At 41.8% G+C, this 20,331-nt stretch overlaps 1 protein-coding gene across 1 annotated transcript in view; it reads right to left on the bottom strand.

The window, feature by feature from the left end:
- Positions 1-15,740, bottom strand: part of LOC111868671 — a gene marked incomplete at its 5' end in the record, with an annotated part of 256,954 nt that extends 241,214 nt beyond the window's left edge. Inside the window, 1 exon segment of the mRNA XM_033753134.1 lies at positions 15,545-15,740. Coding sequence (XP_033609025.1) covers positions 15,545-15,740 — 196 coding nt within the window.
- Between the last annotated feature and the right edge of the window lie 4,591 nt (positions 15,741-20,331).

Genomic DNA, 20,331 nt, shown 5'->3' with positions numbered 1-20,331 from the left:
TTCCTTGTAGGAGAAAGAAATTTATCTCTACTCCACAGCGTCTAGACCGGCTCTGGGACCCATTCAGCCTCCTATTCAGTGGGTACCGGGGGCTTTTTCAACGAGGGTCAAGCGGCCGAGCGTGAAACTGGCCATCATCTAATGTCGAGATCAAGAATGATGGAGCTGTATCTCAACTCCCCGACACGTCTTCGTAGTGTAATACTTAATTAATCAAACACAGGGACAACTCTACGTGATCCATACAGAAATATCCGTCTTCATCTGTCATATATTAGGCCATACAACATTTTGCGATTAGGTAATATTGAAATTAGTGATCCAACGTATATGGACTGGGCTGTATGTATTAAGTCAGTGACTCGTGAACCAACAAGGAATCCAGTTCTTTGAAACTTTAGAGTAATATGACATCCTCCATCCAGAGGATACACTCATATGTGGAGAGACCAGACCCGAGAAAACCTGGGCCAAGACCAAAGAAGGAGACTAGGGCCACGAATGGAATATTTCTCTTTATAGAAGGGAGGTAGCCGGAAGCTGCGAGACTGCTGCTCAGTCACGACCTTACCTGCAGTGGGCCAGTCACCTCTTAAGGAAAAGTTAATGACTTACAGCCTACAGAATAGGACAAACCGGAATGATTCATCGATATCTAAACAGCGTCAAAGTTCGGGACGCCCGAGGAAAGGATCGGAGTACCAGTTGCAGATGCAACAGGCATTAGTGCGTAATGCAGGACTTCTTGGATGGAACTCCGATCGTGAGGCCTCAATACGAAATACCTCATTTCGTTATCAGATTTGTCGTAAAACGTGCCCATGCTGTGTTATATCCTTCAAATGATGTCTCATTAATAACTGAGTAGATTAAAAACGTTCCTTCATTGCAAAATAACATTGGCCACTGACTTTTATGATTAATAAGACTTAAGAGATTAGAAATAGTATAAATAAAGAACGTTGCTGCTGTACTTTTCCACCCCTCTATTTGCTTCATTTGTCCACCAACAGGAAATTCACCGTTTAACCAACTACATATTTCACCATGAAATACAGCAATTTTTCGTGTATCCATTTTGATTTCACTAGCTCTACAGCCCCCTTAGTCCCTGGCCTCTGATTTTTCACTTTCATGATCATTTTACAGACTGTAGGACTCTTTGGACGAGTGATGAGCTCGTCGCAAGGTCTCTACCTAAAAACAGGGCAACACAAACACAGAACAAACACATACATATACCAAATATACTGCCTTGTGTGGGATTCGAACCCATGATCCCGGCTTCCGAGCGAGGGAAAATAGTACATGCCTCAGACCGGTCGGCTATCGTTACCGGCTTGCATCCATTTATCTGCTAATTTAACGTACTGATATGCATGCCACCTTGCATCATCTCCGTACCTTATTATCTTGTATTCAATCTGCAGTAACTCCACAGCAGGCACTGAAACTAGGCCGAATGTGTACGTTACATGGAAAGCGCCTGTCAGTCAAGCTAAAGAAGTGTTTTCTTCCTGCGATGGATATGTGCAATGCTAACCTGAATCGCGAAGAATGATCGATTTCAATTCAGTGAGAGGCATCTCCTTCGATTTCATTCATGCCACAATTCCCGAAGCGTAAACTTTGCAACATGCAATAATGTGTAACCAGAGGCCGGCGCTCTTTCGGCGGGAGGTGGCAGAGCGAAGAGACTGCGTAAACAAGCGTATGCAGCGCTCTGTGGTAGACAATGACTGGCTGTGTGTACGAGTTGCTAAGTGGGTGGTGGTGTGGCGTGTAACATAGGTGCATCACTGACGATGGCCAGACCGGACAGCACCGCAGGAGTGCCCAAGAGAGACCTAACCACACGCCATACCTTATGCACATGGCGTCGGGCAAGGCACTCCCCATCTTGATAGAAGTATTAATGAATTTGCTTTTGGGGCGGCGCCCACTGACGATTGAGTTGTACGTCGCCAGGACGAATTCATCGTGGGACTTGCGCACCCACGACGCATCCGTGAATTTGGGGAACCGAGCCCTATGGATGGGTGATAAAGAAGTACCACTGTGGTGCTCTGGGGCGCTACCGCGTTCACTCCCCTGTATGAGGGGCAACTGCGAGGTGGTAGCGACTCAGTGTGGTTAGGTCTTGAGGGTGCGGCTGAGTGCCCCCTTCAAGGGTGGTGGAGAGCCTCGAAGGGACAGATTCCATGACCGCCCACCTAGCTGGAGTATGGAGGGTGAGAAAGGCGGTTCAGACCCCAAGGGAGGTGCCTGTAATGATGGCTGGAGATTGCCGGACGCGTCAATTATATTCTGTATTGTTTTCTTTTCTTCCGTTTGTGAGGAGGGGTCATTGAAGCTGACTATTCAGGTTTCTATGGTTCGAAGATTTGGTAATGATTATTTTCAGTCTTACAGAGCGCTGCAATCCTAAGATTTTTATTTTTTATGTATTTTTATGTCAAAATCATGAAGCTATTCATTCGGCTAAGCATCACGCTATGAAGGGAAACAGCAGACATTCACACACAGTTCCACGCATTGGTAGTGGAGGTGCGTTGTTAGGCTCACGTGCCAGCCCATTGTATCCCCTGTGAACGAGCCTCTGGTACACACACTGAGTAGAAAGCTACATGGTTCCCGCAGTCGCTGTGGATATGGAGTTAAGGGGGATAATTCAAACGTTCCTACCATGGATCGAACCCTGATCCAGTTCGTAGATTGTCACTTTACCAGTTACAGACATCACGGCTTTTCATTAGGTGTTTATGTGTACCTGTATGCACGTGCGAGGCCAAAACATGTGGTCATATGGACAGATACAGGAATAACATGTAATAACAGTGACAATAATTGTCTGGTCATAGTTACAAAACATAATAGGATATTGTAACGGATTTGCTCAAAGCGTATCTAAGCAAAGGCTCGGTAAACACGGTCAGCCTGCAACAGTGGGAGACATGTCTCAGTGGACGAATGTTATTGCGCACCACTGAAGACGCTGGCTAGTAATCACGTGACTTGTTTTCTGTGTGGTCTTCCTTATGCAACAATATAACTGTGTTTTTCTTTTTTTGTGTGTGGTCCATGCGAAGGCTATATAACGAGAATAATACCAGCAGTTCAGTTCAGTTCTCGGTATGAGACAGCCACAGGAATTTCGTAGAAGACCTGTGAAGACTTAACATGTGGATTGAAAATTTTGTGTGTTATAATTACAGTAATCTTGAGTGTTACAGTTATTTGTAGTTACAACTGGTGAAGGTCCAATAAAAACACGCGTCATAGTCACTCAGACACATGACACTGTGCTTAAAACATCTTTGAGGGTGGAGTGCCCTCATGAGACAGTGAGGTCTATCTTTGCACTATCATTAGGAATATATTAGGCTTTATGTTAACAAATAGGGGGGATTACTACCCAGGGATCTCTTTCAACATACTGAAATTTTCTTTCGCAAAATTTTCTACTCAAATTACGAATAAGATATACACTGAAAGATGGTTTAGAGAAATAGTGTCATTGTTGTCGTAAAGAAAACTGATTCAGTTAAACTAACTTCACGGAACACTATCCTTCGTGAGGAGCTAATATTCCATCTGATAGTCAAGAAATTTAGCGCCTTTCACGGAACCCTAAGTTTCATTATTGCAGTCACAACAACCCTAACGGGTCTATTGATGCCCAGGCTATAATCGGTTCCGGAAATGTTAGATATTGTGTCTGAGAATTTGTTCATTTCCTCCTGCAACAACTCTCACATTTTGAGCGCACCATAATTGTCTTTTAAACATAAATTTTGTTTGTTTTTTTTTCAAGTATTTTTGCAAAAGTATTGATAGGACGTACTAGTAGTTGCAGTTGATGCAATAAGTTACTCTTAAGAAATCTAACATTAATTTAAGAATATCATAGCAAGACGTGAGCTACTCTATAATACATGTTACGTTCCTAAGGCGCTGCAGGTAGCACTGTTCAGGCGGCGGATTCTGACGTAGACTATGTCATGGCCACTATCGGACATCCTTGAAGCTACGCATTTGTGTCGGAGTGTCACAAAGTAACAGACTTATTTGTGAATTCTAGCTCCGTGACTCAAGACTGTCAGTTATCCGTACTCTCGTCTGAGATATTAATGCAGAGAAATTGTTATTGTTATGAACCATTGGGACGAACACGTTCTGTAATTTCTGTTTAGTTCAAGATGCGAATCGTAAATGGTGTTCAAATGAGAGCAGCTGTGTAAAAATTCTTGAACCGTGTGAAAAGCCTAAGTGCAGGGAGTGAATGACCCTTTACCAATAAAAAGGGGTCTCTTGGCCATTCTGCGGGATTCACTTTTGTCCGTTGTCGGTGCAACCTTTCGAATGGTCTTAGAAGACCAGCTGGGCTTCACTTCCGCGGACTGCCGTTGTGTCGACTGGCCTGCTTTCACCGCCACTTAACTAGGACCAACATTAGCTTCTGACACGCTTATGTACGGAGTGCTGTATTAGTCTCTTTCGTTCACACAGATGTTCTATAGGTAACGGTAAGACGACACGAGACGGCGACAAACATTTANCCTTTGACGGATTATACCTTCTGGCCTATTCCCATTCAGAATTATTTGAAATTACACGTACATATCCTTACAGACAGCTGTCAGGACTCTTGGAAGCGGGATCAGCCCATCGCGAGGCCGCTACGTACACAGGAAAATACAAATACAGAAAATGCAGATATACCTCTATGCCTCAAATGAGTATGGAACCCACGATTTCAGTGTCAAAATAGGGCGAAGACTTTTCCCACCTCGGAGTGCGCGGTCAATGTGATCGACTTAAAATGTACGTCGTATTTATGTTCATAAAAGCAAGTCACTGACATTAGATACCGGACTGTGGTTAGGAGAGTTACTGGTGGATTATCTGTTTGCCCCTGGTAATTCAGGAGTTCGATTCGCGAGACCTGTTACTATGGCCAGGCATACTGACACAGTTGCAATGCGTGTGTTTCGTGTTCCCGAGTTACGCGTTACGAATTCCTCGTAAGGAACAGTTAACTTAACTAATTAACGCTACGCCATGAAGACGTATGGAGGAGTGGATGTAGTGTATGTATAGACCCACATTTTCTTGACCTCGGCACTAGTTGGAGGTGAGTGGTTAGCTTCACGCCCCTGCCGCTTTGCCCCCAGAGAAAGAGCCCCCGGTATCCATTGGATAGGAGGCTGGGTGAACCCCAGAGCCGGTCTGGACAACGTGGAGAAGAGAAAATTGTTGACCCTACCGGGACTCGAACTTCGACCCCTCCGTCGTCCAGCCCATAGCCAGTTGCTATACCGACTGCGCTAAAGGAACGACTAACTTGATCAAAATTGTTCGTCGTATTTTTCAGTTTATAAATTTCAGCTTACACCGAAATAGTGTATATTATCCATTGTCGTTCCTTCCGATTCTTCGTATGTTTCGATTTATGAATGGTAAGGACAGTCCCGAAGGTTTCTGACCATGACATATTACACTATTACTAATTTCCTGGTATTTGTCCATCGTCCAGTATTTTATCCTTTGTTAGTTTCTGGAATATCGGACAATGGTCAAAGTCCAAAAAGCTAATAATTTTAAAAAGTAAGACTTTCTGCACAAAAATTGAAACGTTTGAATTAAAACTATGGTCAGGGTAAAGCTACATCTATAGAAGGCCGTCGAGGCTCCAACATTTTCTAGACAATCGGCTCACAGATGACGGTGAGGTTGTGAGCTCTACGAGCCAGCCTCCCTCTACTGCCGGGAAGATTCCTGGTACTAATTTGTGTTAGAGGCTGAGTCGACGCCAGTGCCACAGTGCGGCTGGAAGGATTAGGTCAATTGAAAAATATAATAACCTCATTGGTAATCGAACCCGCGACATTCCGGCTTGTAGCATAATGCCTCAACCAACTACACTACCGCGTGCCTCAAGTGTAAACAGACGTACCTCTACAGCTGTGCTTTCTCGCTGACACAACGTCGTGTAGTTGCTACGTAAGAACGCGTTTTTATACTGTATTCAAATGCCGTTAAGTTGCAACATGTTTACAACACTACTTGTTCTAACCTGAGGAGCTCTCTCGTACCGCTGGTTTGGAAACGTAGCCACGCAGTTCCGACAGCTTGCGAGCCCGAAGGCATCTGTAACGGCGGGTGTGCCAAGCGCTGCTTCAAGTCCTAAGGACAATGAGTTTACTGTTCTTTCCACTGTCAAAACCCTCCCACGTTTATTCTACGCTTACGAAACTGTCCTTGAAAGTACGAAGATCTATGAAGTGTGAATTAGAGAGACGTGAAGAGGATGTGGTTGCCGTAACGTTTCGGAAAGAGTGGAGAGAGTTACGAGAGAACCTTACGAGTGGGATGTGAGGTCCCCATGGCGGATGTGACAGTCACAAGTACCACGTTGTGGGTTGTGGTGCCGTGTAATCTGGTAGACATTTGCCGGTTTTTCTTAAGAACATATTGCCTTCTTTTCTCAGGATTGAAGCAAGCAGTAAACAGAGCGCTTTGCTTGCTTCTTGTTTCTTCGTGGTTTCTTCCTTGATTTACTCGCCGACCCTGAAGATGGAGACAGTATGTTCCTGCGAAGCGTCTGTACACTTCTACCAGCCTACAAGGCATTAAATCCCAGAAGATAGTCCTATTTTTCTTAAGGCTACAAATATTTATGTGCATGCGCAATTTTACAAAGACACTGCAAAATCTAATAGGATGCCTGTGAATATAAAAAGAACACGCCACCGGATGTTCTCTGAGACGTGGCTAGCCTCATGTGAATCATGGAACGTAGAGGATTAGACAAAATTGTGGATATAGGGCAGAAATAGTCAGCTGAGACGGTATAGAAACTAGGATACTGGAGGCCCGAGGAACTGAGGTTGTATTCCTGCAAAAGTAACGAACTTTCCTCCACAGCGTCTAACTCAGTTCCGGGGCCCACCTAGCCTGTTACTTAACAGATACGGTGGCTGTTTTCTCTGTGGTTATGTGGCCAGGGCACGAAGGAGACCACTCACCTCCATCTAGTGCAGAGGTTAAAAAAGCACGAAGCGCTACTACTACTCCTCCAATCTTCATGCCATAGAGCTTAATGAAGTACGGAAACAAGAATTTAATGTTTTATTTAAGAAAATGGAATAACAGGCAGCTATAAAGAAGAGCTATTAATGGCAATTAACAAAACGGAAAACAAGGTATCCACAAAACCTCTCTCCAGTGCAAAATAAATTTAAGGAATGCTCCTTAAAACGTGGTACTTATATACCTGTGATTCTGAATCTGTTACGAAGTATCATTTAGTTTCAAAACAAGAGTGGATAATCCAACTATAGCATACGTCAAGGCAAAAGAAGTATTCCATAAACCTTCACATTTGAGATCCTTGCGTCTACGTGCCGCCCCAGATAACCTTTCAAGTATCTTGCAAAGGCCGAACCATAGCTCAAGCGGTTAGTCGCTGACTTCCAACCGCGGCGGCCCGCGTTCGATCCCGGGTCTGGTCAAGTGGGATCTCTGGTGGACAAAGTGGCGATGGGGCAGGTTTTCTCCGAGTACTCCGGTTTCCCCTGCCAATCTTCATTCCACTAATTGTTCCACAATCATCCTCACCTATCATCTTGGGCTGGTACAATAGGCCAGAAGTGGCCGCAGTACAAGGGACTTAGTCCCACCCCACTAGCAATAAGAAAAAAGTATCTTGCAATAAGTGACCTGAGATAATTTCTAAAAGATGCAGTTACGTCTGTACTGTAGTTATCAAGAACACTTTGCAATTACATTTGTATGAGATATTTTAAAGTGTTCTAATTCGAGCATACTAGTAAATGAGGAATAACAATAAGTATGTGTATCATAATTTATGTCTAATGTATCATGTAGGTACATAACAAAGTAATGTTTTTTGCGTGAAGAAATCTCACAAAAATAGATCATACTTCGGCCAGTTTATCTTGTAACATATTGAGAGTTACAGCTTGTAGCAAAAATAAATATAAAATTGAAGTCTTCTTTTCATTGATAAATTTTAGATTTTTTCTGCTTTCTACCTCAAAGTTTCTCCAATGTCTACCTGACATTTTCATATACAATTTTAAATTGGCTTGTTTTTCTCCACGTCTTATTCTACTACTAAGCTAATATACAATTGGTTGGATATTTATAAATTATTAATTACTTGAAGCGTGCCTTATTCTTCCTTTACAGTCTGTATAGATAATATAATTTTAAATATTGGGATATTTAACTCGGAACTGCAACAAAACTACCATTTTAAACTTTTAATATTGGTCACTACGGCACTTAACTCTTTAGACTCGTCCCTGTAACACAAATATCAGCAAAGATGTCTGGGACATAGGACCACTCTTCACCTACGCTCCAACTCGCGTTTGAGCTTATAAATTATGTCTGCGGGCTCTCTTTTAACCGGCTGCACCGGTTCACTTAGCTTTTCCCTGGCCGACTTCAGCAACACGGTTTCGCCCATCCATATCACTATAGGCACTCAGATGTTCTCTGAAACTCACTCTGATCTAGGCCCACTAACTGTAAAATTAATGGTCCTGTTCTCACAGCACTTTCTATACGGCAGAACCCAATTTTGCTACATTAACTGGCATTTGTTATGTGGACAGCCATTAACTTAAGGCAAAATTATTCCTCTACTTAATTAAGCCGATCACAGTGGCCGCGCGGTCTAAGGCATGAACTGTCTTTGGCCGCTCGAACACTGATCTTGAGTTGGAATCTCACTTGATGCTTGAATGTCTCTATGCATTTATTCTGTGTTTGTGCTGTCCTGTGTGCAGGTAGCGGGCTTACGACGGGCTGATCCCTCGTCCAAGGAGTCTTACCGACTGTGTAAATGATCAGGAGACTGAAAAAGAGGCCAAGACACAACAAAGGGCTGTAGCGCCAAAGATAGGTGTCTAGATAGACGGACGGGCAGATAGATAGACAGATAGATAGATAGATAGATAGATAGATAGATAGATAGATAGATAGATAGATAGATAGATAGATAGATAGTGGTATTGTTCTACACATTCTTAATCTCGACAATGAACGGATTGATTGCGTAAGTTTCACGCCGCGTCTGCTTTAATCCCAGGTACCTATCAAATAAGGGGGTTGGAAGGAGATTCCATAGTCTATCTAGATGCAGTGGGAAAGGAAATCTCTGCTCCCCTGCCGCGAACTGCACCGTGGTCTTCCAGCCCGTAATCCCACAGTGACACAGGTGTGTTACATTCTCCACCAACCTGAGCAGGTGCTATCTATAACAGATAGGGACGAACCTAAAAGTGGACAGATTGCTAGGATGTAGATTATTGCTGTATTATTTTTTTATTGCTAATGGAGTGGGACTAAGTCCCTTGTACTGCGGCCACTTCTGGCCTATTGTACCAGCCCCAGATGATATGTGAGGGTGATCGTGGAGCAATTGGTGGAACGAAGATTGGCAAGGGAAACCGAAGTACTCGGAGAAAACCTGCCCCATCGCCACTTTGTCCACCACAAATCCCACTTGACCAGACCCGGGATCGAACCCGGGCCGCCGCAGTGGGAAGCCAGCGACTAACCGCTTGAGCTATGGCGTGACCTATTGCTATATTAAGTATTTCTCTTTTTTGGCGCCCTTCACATGAAACAGCACGTATGTCATTGTGTAAGAAAAGGAATTCATGTCCACCCTACATCGTTTGTTTTCGCTCAATATTAATTTCATACCCTTTAGACCATCCAAGGTTGTCAATTTTCTTGAAAGCCTAAATAAATTTTCCTGTTTATATTTCCACATGGTTACAGAATCTCGAATCTCGCCCGGATGTCGGCTATTTTGATGCATTATTTAGGCTTCATATCACTACAGTGTGATGGAATGCAATGTTATAATAGACTATATAAAATCAGTATTTTACTCTGCCTGAAGAACACTAACATACTCTCGTTCTCCGAAACAGGGAACTTCAGGTGCAGATTTACTACCAAATAAAACTTTTATTTTTCTTCCTCCCGCTCCCACTTTGGAGTATGGGGCTGATTTCTCAGTTTAATTATCATTTTATAGACGGTAGGACTCCTTGGACGGGTGATCAGCTCGTCGCAAGGCCTCTACCTAAACACAGGACAGCACAAACACAAAATAAACGCATACACACATTATTTTGTGGGATTCGAACCCACGATCCCGGCTTCCGATCGAGCGAAGACAGTGAATTGCTTAGACCGCTCGGCTACCCTGAACGGTAAATAAAACGTATATTTCCCCAATTATATGAAAATAATAAAGTAATATTATTTAAACTGCAACTTAATCTCACAACGATCCACATACTGATGATGCTCGAAATCCAAAGATCCAAGGCCTTATGGGTGCAGTTCAGAGTGAATGTATAAATCCTAATAGCTACACATCCATCGGATCTGACTGCAAGTTTCCTCACCCTGATAGCAGAATGGTGTACTATAAATACTGTGCTCTACAGGAAGCATGTGTTAAAAACCGATGTTCTGTAAGTGAAATTTCTCAACTTAAACCTGTTTAAAGCAACGTGTAACAGTACCTCGGTGTCCCACAGTGACTGACGTTGCGTTGCATGATTGGATTGCCAAATAAGTGGTTTCTAACCTGTACGACTGAATACATAAGGTACGACAAACAGAAGACGGGAGGCCTGGCCTAGCCACTGCAAGATGTCAGGATGCTGGATGCGGTGGCTCTCAGTTCGTTGTCTTGTCCGGTCAGGTCAAGTGCAAAGATGGTTCCCGCCCTTATCCTTAGGCATTTTTCATTATGCTTCCTGGCTGAACACTTTCTACCTTTTATTTCATGTAACAGCGACAGAGAATAAATGCTGCAGATCGACAATCAAGAGGCTATTACTGTTTTCAGCCCCTCCACAACTGACAATACATATCAACGTTCCACTTAAAAGGGAAATCCATATTTGAAGAGTTTTATCTTCTGGGATATAACGGAATGTTGAAATTCAGCTGAAGGTTCGAAGGAATATATCGCCTACATCTGCTTTCTAGGTACTTCACGCTGGTTTATTGTATGGCGCATTTTTGGACCTGAAGATGGTGGCGACATATTCCTCCGAAACGTCGATGGCCTTTCAACGAACTACAGAGCGTTATATCCCAGAGACAGAACTCTTCGTAACCACCACTGAAGAACCTCAAATCTATTAACGTATTCTGTACCGACATTCCTTTATGCAGAAAATAGTAATTTATCATATAATGCTTCTGATTAATAATTAGATTACTTAACGATGCTGTTTCAGCCGCAGGAGTTCTAGGCTCTTAGCGTCCGATAAACTGGGGAGGTTCTGAATAGTAAGCAGATAATCACTTGTAAGGTGGTGATAGTGGCCCATTTAAAATTGCCAGGCCAGTATTTACGAGTATTCAGACAGGCTCTTTACTTTCATATCATTCAGATATGTTGCATGTCAGGTCCTCGTAACGGCGACTGTCAAGAGTACTGTCTTCTGGGTGATAACGCCGTGTAGTTTGGCTCTCCTTACCTAGCTTTCTTTTCGGCTATGAAGATTAAGGCAATACGTTCCCCCGAAACGTCGATGAACGTTTACCGGCATACACAGCTCTGTATCCCACAAGATGATACTGTTCAGTGAGGGTGTGTTTAACTGTGTCCGAGTTGGATGTCTGTTGTCTCTATGGGACTTTGCTTCACATCCAGTTCTAAGAGCGCCCATGATTGGATTTTAATAAACGGGAGCTGTTATTCAGGATTCCAACTGATTGATTTTTCAAGGAGCTATTTCAAATTTGCGCCGATCACAATGGTCGCCCTGTCTAAAGCGTGAACTGTCTTCGCTCGCTCAAACCCTGAGATCGTAGGTTCGAATCCCACTTAAGTCATGGATGTCTGTGTACGTTTATTCTGTGTTTGTGTTATTCTATGGGCAGCTAGTGTCCTTGCGACGGGCTGATCCCCCGTCCAAGTAATCCTAAGTGATGTGAATAGGATTAAGAAATTGAAAAGGCGGCCGAGGTCCAACAAAGGAGCTATAGAACCACAGTAGATCGATTTCAAATGTGTGGAGATTGTAGTGAGTGGGTTACATTTGCAAAAAGGGTAGTCATGAGAAGCTTCAAGGTACTGCCTCGACATTCCCTGGACGTTCTAGGGATATCAGGATACTTTAGAAGTTCCAGAAACTCATTATTACTCGCCCTTTGTAGGAAAGGCCATAGATAGATCACTTCGTGACCACGTTCTCTTGTCTACTTCAGCTGTGACCTTAACATGACGCCATCTACACCAGGTAGATGAACCTGATGAAAAGAGTGCAACTGAATGAGATGTATACCGTTACCCCCCCCCCCCAACAGGCATGTTATTTGCATTCTGTGTTCCCTTTTCGAGCTGTGTTTTTCCTCTCCATACTGTAATTTATAGACTGGTTTGGTACACTTTCTTTCTCTTTTGTCTGATACGTATTCATTTATTTTTATTTACAATTACATGAATGTTGATTTGTTAAGGACAGTCAGAATCCTATTAAAATAGCCCTTATAGTATTCGCATGTCGGAAAAACCTCGTTGATTTTAGGCTTTCACGTTGGTTCACTGTTAGCATTGACCCTACTCTGTAGTATTTCGGCCTTGTAGATGTAGGCAGTTTTCCCCACATACACATCGGTGCAAATATTGTCTGGATCTACATTCTGTAAATTAGGAACATTCATATTGTACGGAAGAGTTAATTAACTCATATCATACTCCTTCCGCGTCACGCGATAGCGTAGTTTGTTGAGGCACTATGCTACAAGCCTTAAGGTCTCGGGTTCGATTCCCGATAAGGTCATTTGATTTTTCAATTGACCTAATCCTTCCAACCCCACTCTGGCCCTGGTGTCGACTCAGCCTCTAACAGAAATGAGTACCAGGAATCCTCCTGAACATAAAGGGAAGCCATCTGTGAACCTATTGTCTAGAAAATATGCGAGCCTCGACGTCTCACAGCCCTATGAGCCTCCACGGCCTGTAAGAAGGATAACTTTACCTTTTTTTTACTATATTCCTTCCAAGATTTGGCCGCTTAGAATTGTTATACCATTTCCGATTGCTGTATGTAATAAGTACTGTACCATCAAATTGGAACGTACAACGTACAGAGTAGCCTTATCCAAAATAATGAAAAAAAAAAGTTACCATTAGGACTGTAGCACAAATACTCCATATTTCAAAACCGCTTTATCATATTTCGTCCTTCCAAGTTTTTAATTAGACCTCTGAATCAAAATATGAAGTTGTAAATATATTAAGACTTGAAATGGCCTGTCTTTCAAGTGATTATAACATTGTAAGTTATGATTACTGTATATAGTGTGTGTATGGGTTGTCCTTCGTCCTAGTTACATACACACACACCCACCCACGATTCATTACTCCGTCTTACATTTCGTAATATATTGGGAGAGAATACGACTGACCGTATTATCATAGCTTGTGTAGCTGTGTAATATATTTAGACAAGATCTCTAGTCACGAAGGCTGTCTGCATTTTAATTATACTTGTCAACATGGCTATGGCAAAAATATATCTACTGTAAACCCCAGTACGTCATATCTTGCATAAGCAGCCTTACGGAAGAAAAGTCCTGTATAAGTACGTTTGAATTTGCCACCAGTGTGTGAATGCCAGAAGTGCTGGAAGTAAAATCTAACAACTTTCTAATGTTGGCGTAACGGTCTACGTCATTAACTTAAGATGACGCATCCGCGCCCCCATAGGAGACAAAACATAGTATAAAACAAATATATATATTTTTCAATTAATTGTGATATGCTGATTTCAGATCTAGACGCATACGTTCTGCACCACGTCACAGTTCTGTATATTGAAATTTGAGTCAAAACAGCACCCGGCTTTTTTTCTTTTGCAATTTATTATATTTTTTATTGCTGGCCCCATGTCTTCAGGGCACTGTGCTTAATTAAATAAGCACACGGACAGCTTCAGCTTTTTGCTGTCTTAAATGTTGTCAATCGTAATGGGAGAATATTATGTTCTGTTTGTAAACGTATTTATTCACGATTAAATTTCACCATTATTTCAAATTGCTTAAGAAGTGGTAAATTAGCAGGTATTCTTTTCTTACGCAGAATATGTCTCTATTTGTTACAAATTTCAACTGGCGCTCTGTCACTGTCTTTTCCTTACCGCGAATTACGTCGCATTTAAATCTAATAGTCTAAACCGGTACTTTATTTTGTAACTAACTAGTCCCAAAAAGCAAAAACACTTGTTCAGAAGGCAATATTCACTCAGCTACTCAAGAGATTACCCGCCTCATGAAAACCTAGCATTTATCACAGCGTTCACAAGAGCCCCTCATACTTTGATTTATACTCATAATAACAATAACGACATTCTTGTACATAATTTGACCCACAGAGTGTAACTCCTTTTAGAATTTATTATGTCGTATAGGAGCAAGTCAGCTTGTTGGCTTCATAATCCGTAAGCAAAATATATGTGCAGCAATAACGGAGTATCGTTAGTAAGTCATGATCTCCGGCAGCAAGAGAGGCTGAATTTCTGACGTTCTATTCTCAAAATGGCAGGAAGTTCTCATCGCCATCGCGTTAGAACCGGATATAAGGTTTAACCAGCGTCCCTTCCAAGTGGTGCCGTAGGATAAATTTATCACAGGGACAGGAACCGTTAACTTCTACTTAGTGATGAGATACAAAAGGCGTGGAGATTTATCTTCACACCTCAATACAGTCCTTCATGATGTGTAGCACATGCTTTATTACTAAATAAGAAATAATGACAATTGTAAATTGAGTACTGTATTAGTCCGAGTACAGGGCGAGTTCTCTGTTCACCAAATACTTCTTCTTAGAAAAGATAAGTGACCTTAATTTCAGGCGCATAAAAACAAATATGGAGATGATTATGAGGAGTCATATTTGTTAATTCTAACGACACTTGTGATAATATCTAAAATTATATTTAAAGAATTGAATGATTTGGAATATTGGTAGGAAAGCCAGAAGGAAAGAGGCCACTGAAAACACCAGAACGTAGGTGGGTGAACAATATTAAAATGGATCTTAGAGAGATAGGATTGGATAGTATGGATTGGATTGATATGACTCAGGATAGGGATCAGTGGAGGGCTCTTGGGAACACGATAATGAACCTTCGGGTTCCATAAAATGCTGGGAATTTTTTGAGTGGCTGCACAATTGGCGACTCCGTGAGTGAGTGATATAGTTCTTGCTTATTTTCTGCATATAACCCTCAGAACTAAATGATCCATTTAAATTTGTCAAAAAATATTTCCTGATTTTCTCACAGAACAGATACAGGTCGCCTTGTATTCGGACTTATACGGTGTGTCAAGTTTAGCAGCAGCACTTCAGTTTTATTGAACCGGTTTACAACTACAGAACAAACTGACTACGGGAGAAAGCAACTGATTGCTGAGGTCCTAACAAGAGATGAGGTTCCGCAAGAGCGAAGAGACAAATGTCATTACTTACCGGTGCATTTCAGTTCCTTTCGTAACTCGTCCGATCCCATGAAGCAGTCCGGCGCTCCATCACATAATTTAGACAGCTCGTACAGTTGTAGGACGTCCGTTGATTCGTTTACTTGACATCCGAAATAACCGTCTTCCAAGTTTAAAAAGAATATTTCGCGTTTAATTCCAAATCCTACCCCACCGCTCGAAAGTACCTGCAAGTAAGAAGAAAAACACAGGTTAGGACCATCAACACTGTATTCACGTGAAACAGACGATAACATTGTATTTGGTAATTATTTGTTTTTAACTTATTTATGACATTGAATTTCGATGTTATACAGAGTATTAAGTTAATACTGTGACGTGTATACCCATTGCTAGGCAACGACTTGGTAAGCACATGTCCGCGGTAAACACGCTTAAAACAGTACGGGACAATAGAAGACTGTGTTTTCCGTGGGGTCCGTGCAAAGCTTTTATAAAAAAGTGTTCGGCAGCATAGAGCTGGCAGCGGTCAAGCATACTACCGTTCAAGTGACTAGACTGCCGTGGTAGCGAATACTGGTAGAAATAGGGCAAAATCTGCTGTACTGGGCCTGGATTGACAGAGGCCTTGTATATATTGTACATGGAGATAGGAATTAAGATTAAATTTGTAAATATATGTAAATACTGACAATGGACTTACTGACACAAACTATGACTGACAAATGATAGACCCAACCTCTCGTCAGAGAGGGCGCCAATGAATAGGACAGTAACTTTCATATAAGAAAAAAGAAAAAAAAAACTGGTCATGAGCCCCAGTCGGGGCTCGACACCAAGACAGACAGACTGACGGACCGTCAGTCGCAATGTGACTTGGACTTGGACTTGGACTTGGAGATAGAGCAGTAGAGAACAGTAGTCAAAAAGTGAAGAGTCGAGTTTTGAGACTCCATCCTGCCGGGATATGAGCTTGGAAGGAGAGGAATTGAACTGAATCGAGTCTTTGGAATTTGCACCCGCAGAATAATGGCAAGAAAGGAGTTAGGATGTGAAAAGAAGACTTCATGTGTGATTTGAAGTGAGAGTGAGACTTATAAATCCCGTTGCCAGGATACGACTAGTGAAGAGTGTAAACCCTAGTGCGTGTGTAACTGTGAACTGTAAATTGTGTAGAATAACGATAGCGCTGTGTTACCTGTAGTCTCGAACTGTGTGAATGTATAAGGTGCAATAAATCCAATCCAATCCAAAACCCGTCTTATAATTCATCCGTACATGTTACAATATCAAATACAATTTTTCGTGTTAAAATGTCAGTTCGTTGACGAAATTTTCACTTCCGCTTTTAAAAATGCATTTGCTATATCCAAAATCCTTGCTCAGATACGCCTTTTCTACCTTACGTGCCTGTTTATAACATATGAGATTTATGAATATTTAAATCACTTTTTCTAGTCATATTAGGCGCCTATAACATGCCCTGTCTATTATTATGCTGTACGCTTTATTTATTGCTCATACATTCTTTCGTTTTAATTTGCAAGTCACTTTAACAGAGAAGTTTTAGTACCGTATTCTGTTTGTAAAGTCTAAATTCTGCGGTCCTCGGACGGAGGACAGTTTCCAATATTAACTTTTGAAAGGCAAACGTTATGCATTGCGATCTGCGTTGTTCTCTAAGAAGATGACCTTCAATGGTCGAAATACTTTCTGAATGACCTACGTATGCAGGATAAGGCAGAATACTGTACAAAGAAGTTTTGCGGAAATTTAACGTTCTACGATTTTCAGCATAGTTTCCTATTTTCTAAAGACTGGCTGTGGAAATTCTCAGTTCGAAAAGGTTGCAAATGAAACATGATTAAATGGAATTCAGTGTGTTAAGGAAGTCATCCATGCGGCGCAATGTTTCCTTCTATTGTACAGAGTTTAATTCTGCGGGCGTGTTACAGTTCTCGTAATTAAGTGCATTCGCCTCGTTACACGCCGAAATACTCCAGGAATTAGTTTAATACTTCTTATAAGACAAGCTCAGTAAAAAGCGCAATCTGTCCTTTCCACAGGAAAGCCCGGATGTTTGAAACGAAAGTGTCATGGTTCAGCTAGCTTTCTGCATCGCTCTGATGTGTCTTTCGCACTAACCACTGCAAGGAATGTCTTTCTCTTCACTCACACTATACGGCCAATTTGAGCATAAATAATGCTTAATTTGTTCGGCTGTTGTGTCTGTGGATGAGCCGGGATAGAGTAGTCTGTATAGCGACTGGCTACGGGCTGGGCTACAGAGCGGTCGGAGTTTGAGTCCCGGTGAATTTGTTCTTCTCCACTTCGTCTGTACTGGCTCTGGGCCCACCCAGCCTCCTATCCACTGGGTAACGGGGGTAAAGCGGCAGGGCAGTAAAGGTGACCACTCACCTACCACTAGTACCGAGGTCAAAAATGTGGGTCTATACATCCACTCCCCCATACGCCTTTATGGCGTAGTGCTTAATTAGTTAAGCACAGGGACAACTTTACCTTTTATTGTCTGTGTGGTGTTAACCCCTTGTGGTGCCATTTGGAATCCCTGTATCGTAATGATAAAATAATTTAACCTTTATTTCTTTCTCTCTTTCTTTCATCATTCTTCTTTCTCTGTTTCTTTCCATTCTGTCTGTCTTTCCTTCTTTATTTTTATTTTTTTTTTCTTTCTTTTACATGAATGGTCCTTATGCCCCACATTTCCCTGAGTTTAGAGAGTCAGAATTCGCTCAGCTGTCATTGAGAACAAGGAGCAGATGTCCGAACACAAGAAGGTGAAGTAAAATCGTGTTTGTGATTAAATAAGCATCGCGGCATTAAGATATTTCAATGTATGGCACACTACCTCCATGCAGTTTTAAGCATAGGCATTAAATGGAGGTCAGTGACCATATTCAAGATTCTGCCTCTTTACTTCCGGGGAAGGAAAACCTAGTGCAAACTCAATATGAGACTGGATTTCCCTTAGAGTCAATCGAACAGAGAAATCACTGTCCCTACTGGGAATGGAACCCCGTAGTCCAGCCAGACAGTGCACTCATTTTGCTATCTCGAGTCATCAGGCAAGTAACATCTGCGATATTATGGAAGGTCTAAGGAGTCTTTTATATAGGGAACATCAGTTAGTCTAAAATAGACGAAAGGAGTAATTATGAAGAAAGCGATAAAAATACAGCTCCATAATTATATATTATATGCATATTTGCCTAAAATTAACGCATATTTCCAGCTCATATCCTTCCTGCCGGCCTATATACACCTGTTCTAGAAGGATTTAATTGCAGTTTTGGACTGAAAGTCTACTTCAAAATGTGTCGATCAAAATTAACTTTGGTTCATACCCGTAAAATGTAGTTCCTACTTTAGACCCTAATGCACAATCCTACTAAGGTCTGTGGCATTTCGGCAGACATTCTTCAGCAAAGTACAACATATTCACATATTCAGACTCTTGGTTATTCTGTCAATGGCAGATTTACATCTGAAATAAATAAACGGTATTAACGATGACGAATAAAAATATGAAGTTTTCCCTGTGCATAATTGATCATCGCGCCATGAAATCTCAGGGAAAGTGGAAAGTACAGTTCACTGCATGTCTAGCCTCGGCTTTAGATGGAGGTGAGTGGTCAGCTTCATGCACCGACAACTTTATCCCCGGGGAAGGAACTCAACCAGTGTATAGAAGGCAAGATGTTCCCCAGAGCTGCTGTGGAGAAGAGGAAATATCTTTGCCCCTGGAATCGAACTCAGATTCTTCAGTCATCTAGCCCGCAACTTAGCCTCTATACCGACTGAGCTATTGCAGCTCCGCTGATGAGAGATGGATAATAGAAAAAAATAGCCATATTGTTTGCTCAATGCACACAAAAGGAAGGGAGGCCTACGCCTTGCACTCTTCTTCATAAAAAAAGAAGATGTTTTCTCAAAATAATAATTATATTTCTCTGAGCTAAATTTCTAGAATGGCCCTAAGGTTGTAATATTTTGATTAACCAATCTCATATTACGTCCTACACTATTTTCTCCTCAGTCACACACTTTTGTAACAAAGCCGTTTAGGGAAGGACTTGTGGGGTTTAAATGTCAGGGATTACATTCGTGGATCTGTGAAGGGAATTATTTTCTCTATTCAATTATTTAAACTCAAATTCTTCAATTAACGAGGACCTGGGATTTTAACCAAATAAGCGTTAAATGTGCCTCTAGTACTACACTTCGGCTATAGCTTTTTGCTCGTATTCTAGAGAAGACCGGTTTGAATCCCTGCCAGAACACGGACTATTTCGACTGAAATTTGCCCTTGTTTTCCTCCGTCCCTCCAAGCAAAATTCCAGTTACTACCTCAAGTTAGACCATGGCAGCTGCATTAAAATGTATCACTCACTATCATCCACTCATTCGACGCTGTGTAGTCTAAGTTATTGTAGTGTCGTTAAGTAAACAACACGCATGTCAGGTATTATAAATATTAGGTTTCTGGACATTATCCATCGTCCTGTTTTTATCTAAAGCTAAAGTCCTGTTCATATTCCAAAACACAACGTTTTGGATACTGGATTCTGTCTCCATCTCCAGGTAAAACCTAAATCCAGTTCCCGAAACTTTGTGTTTTGGAATATGAACAGGCCGGTGTTTTAGACAAAAACAGGAAACGTCCAGAAACACAATACTTGTAAAAATGTACCATTCTTACAAACTTTTAGATTTTATGTAAGTTATTTGTTGTTCATTTATGTGAGCCGGGATATCGCAGTCGGTATAGCAACTAGCTACTAGCTACAAGACCGGGGT

Source organism: Cryptotermes secundus, unplaced genomic scaffold (genome assembly GCF_002891405.2).
Source record: "Cryptotermes secundus unplaced genomic scaffold, Csec_1.0 scaffold832, whole genome shotgun sequence".
NCBI lineage: Eukaryota > Metazoa > Arthropoda > Insecta > Blattodea > Kalotermitidae > Cryptotermes > Cryptotermes secundus.
The sequence above is the reverse complement of the archived record's forward strand: the minus strand, read 5'-3'. Positions and strand labels throughout refer to the sequence as shown.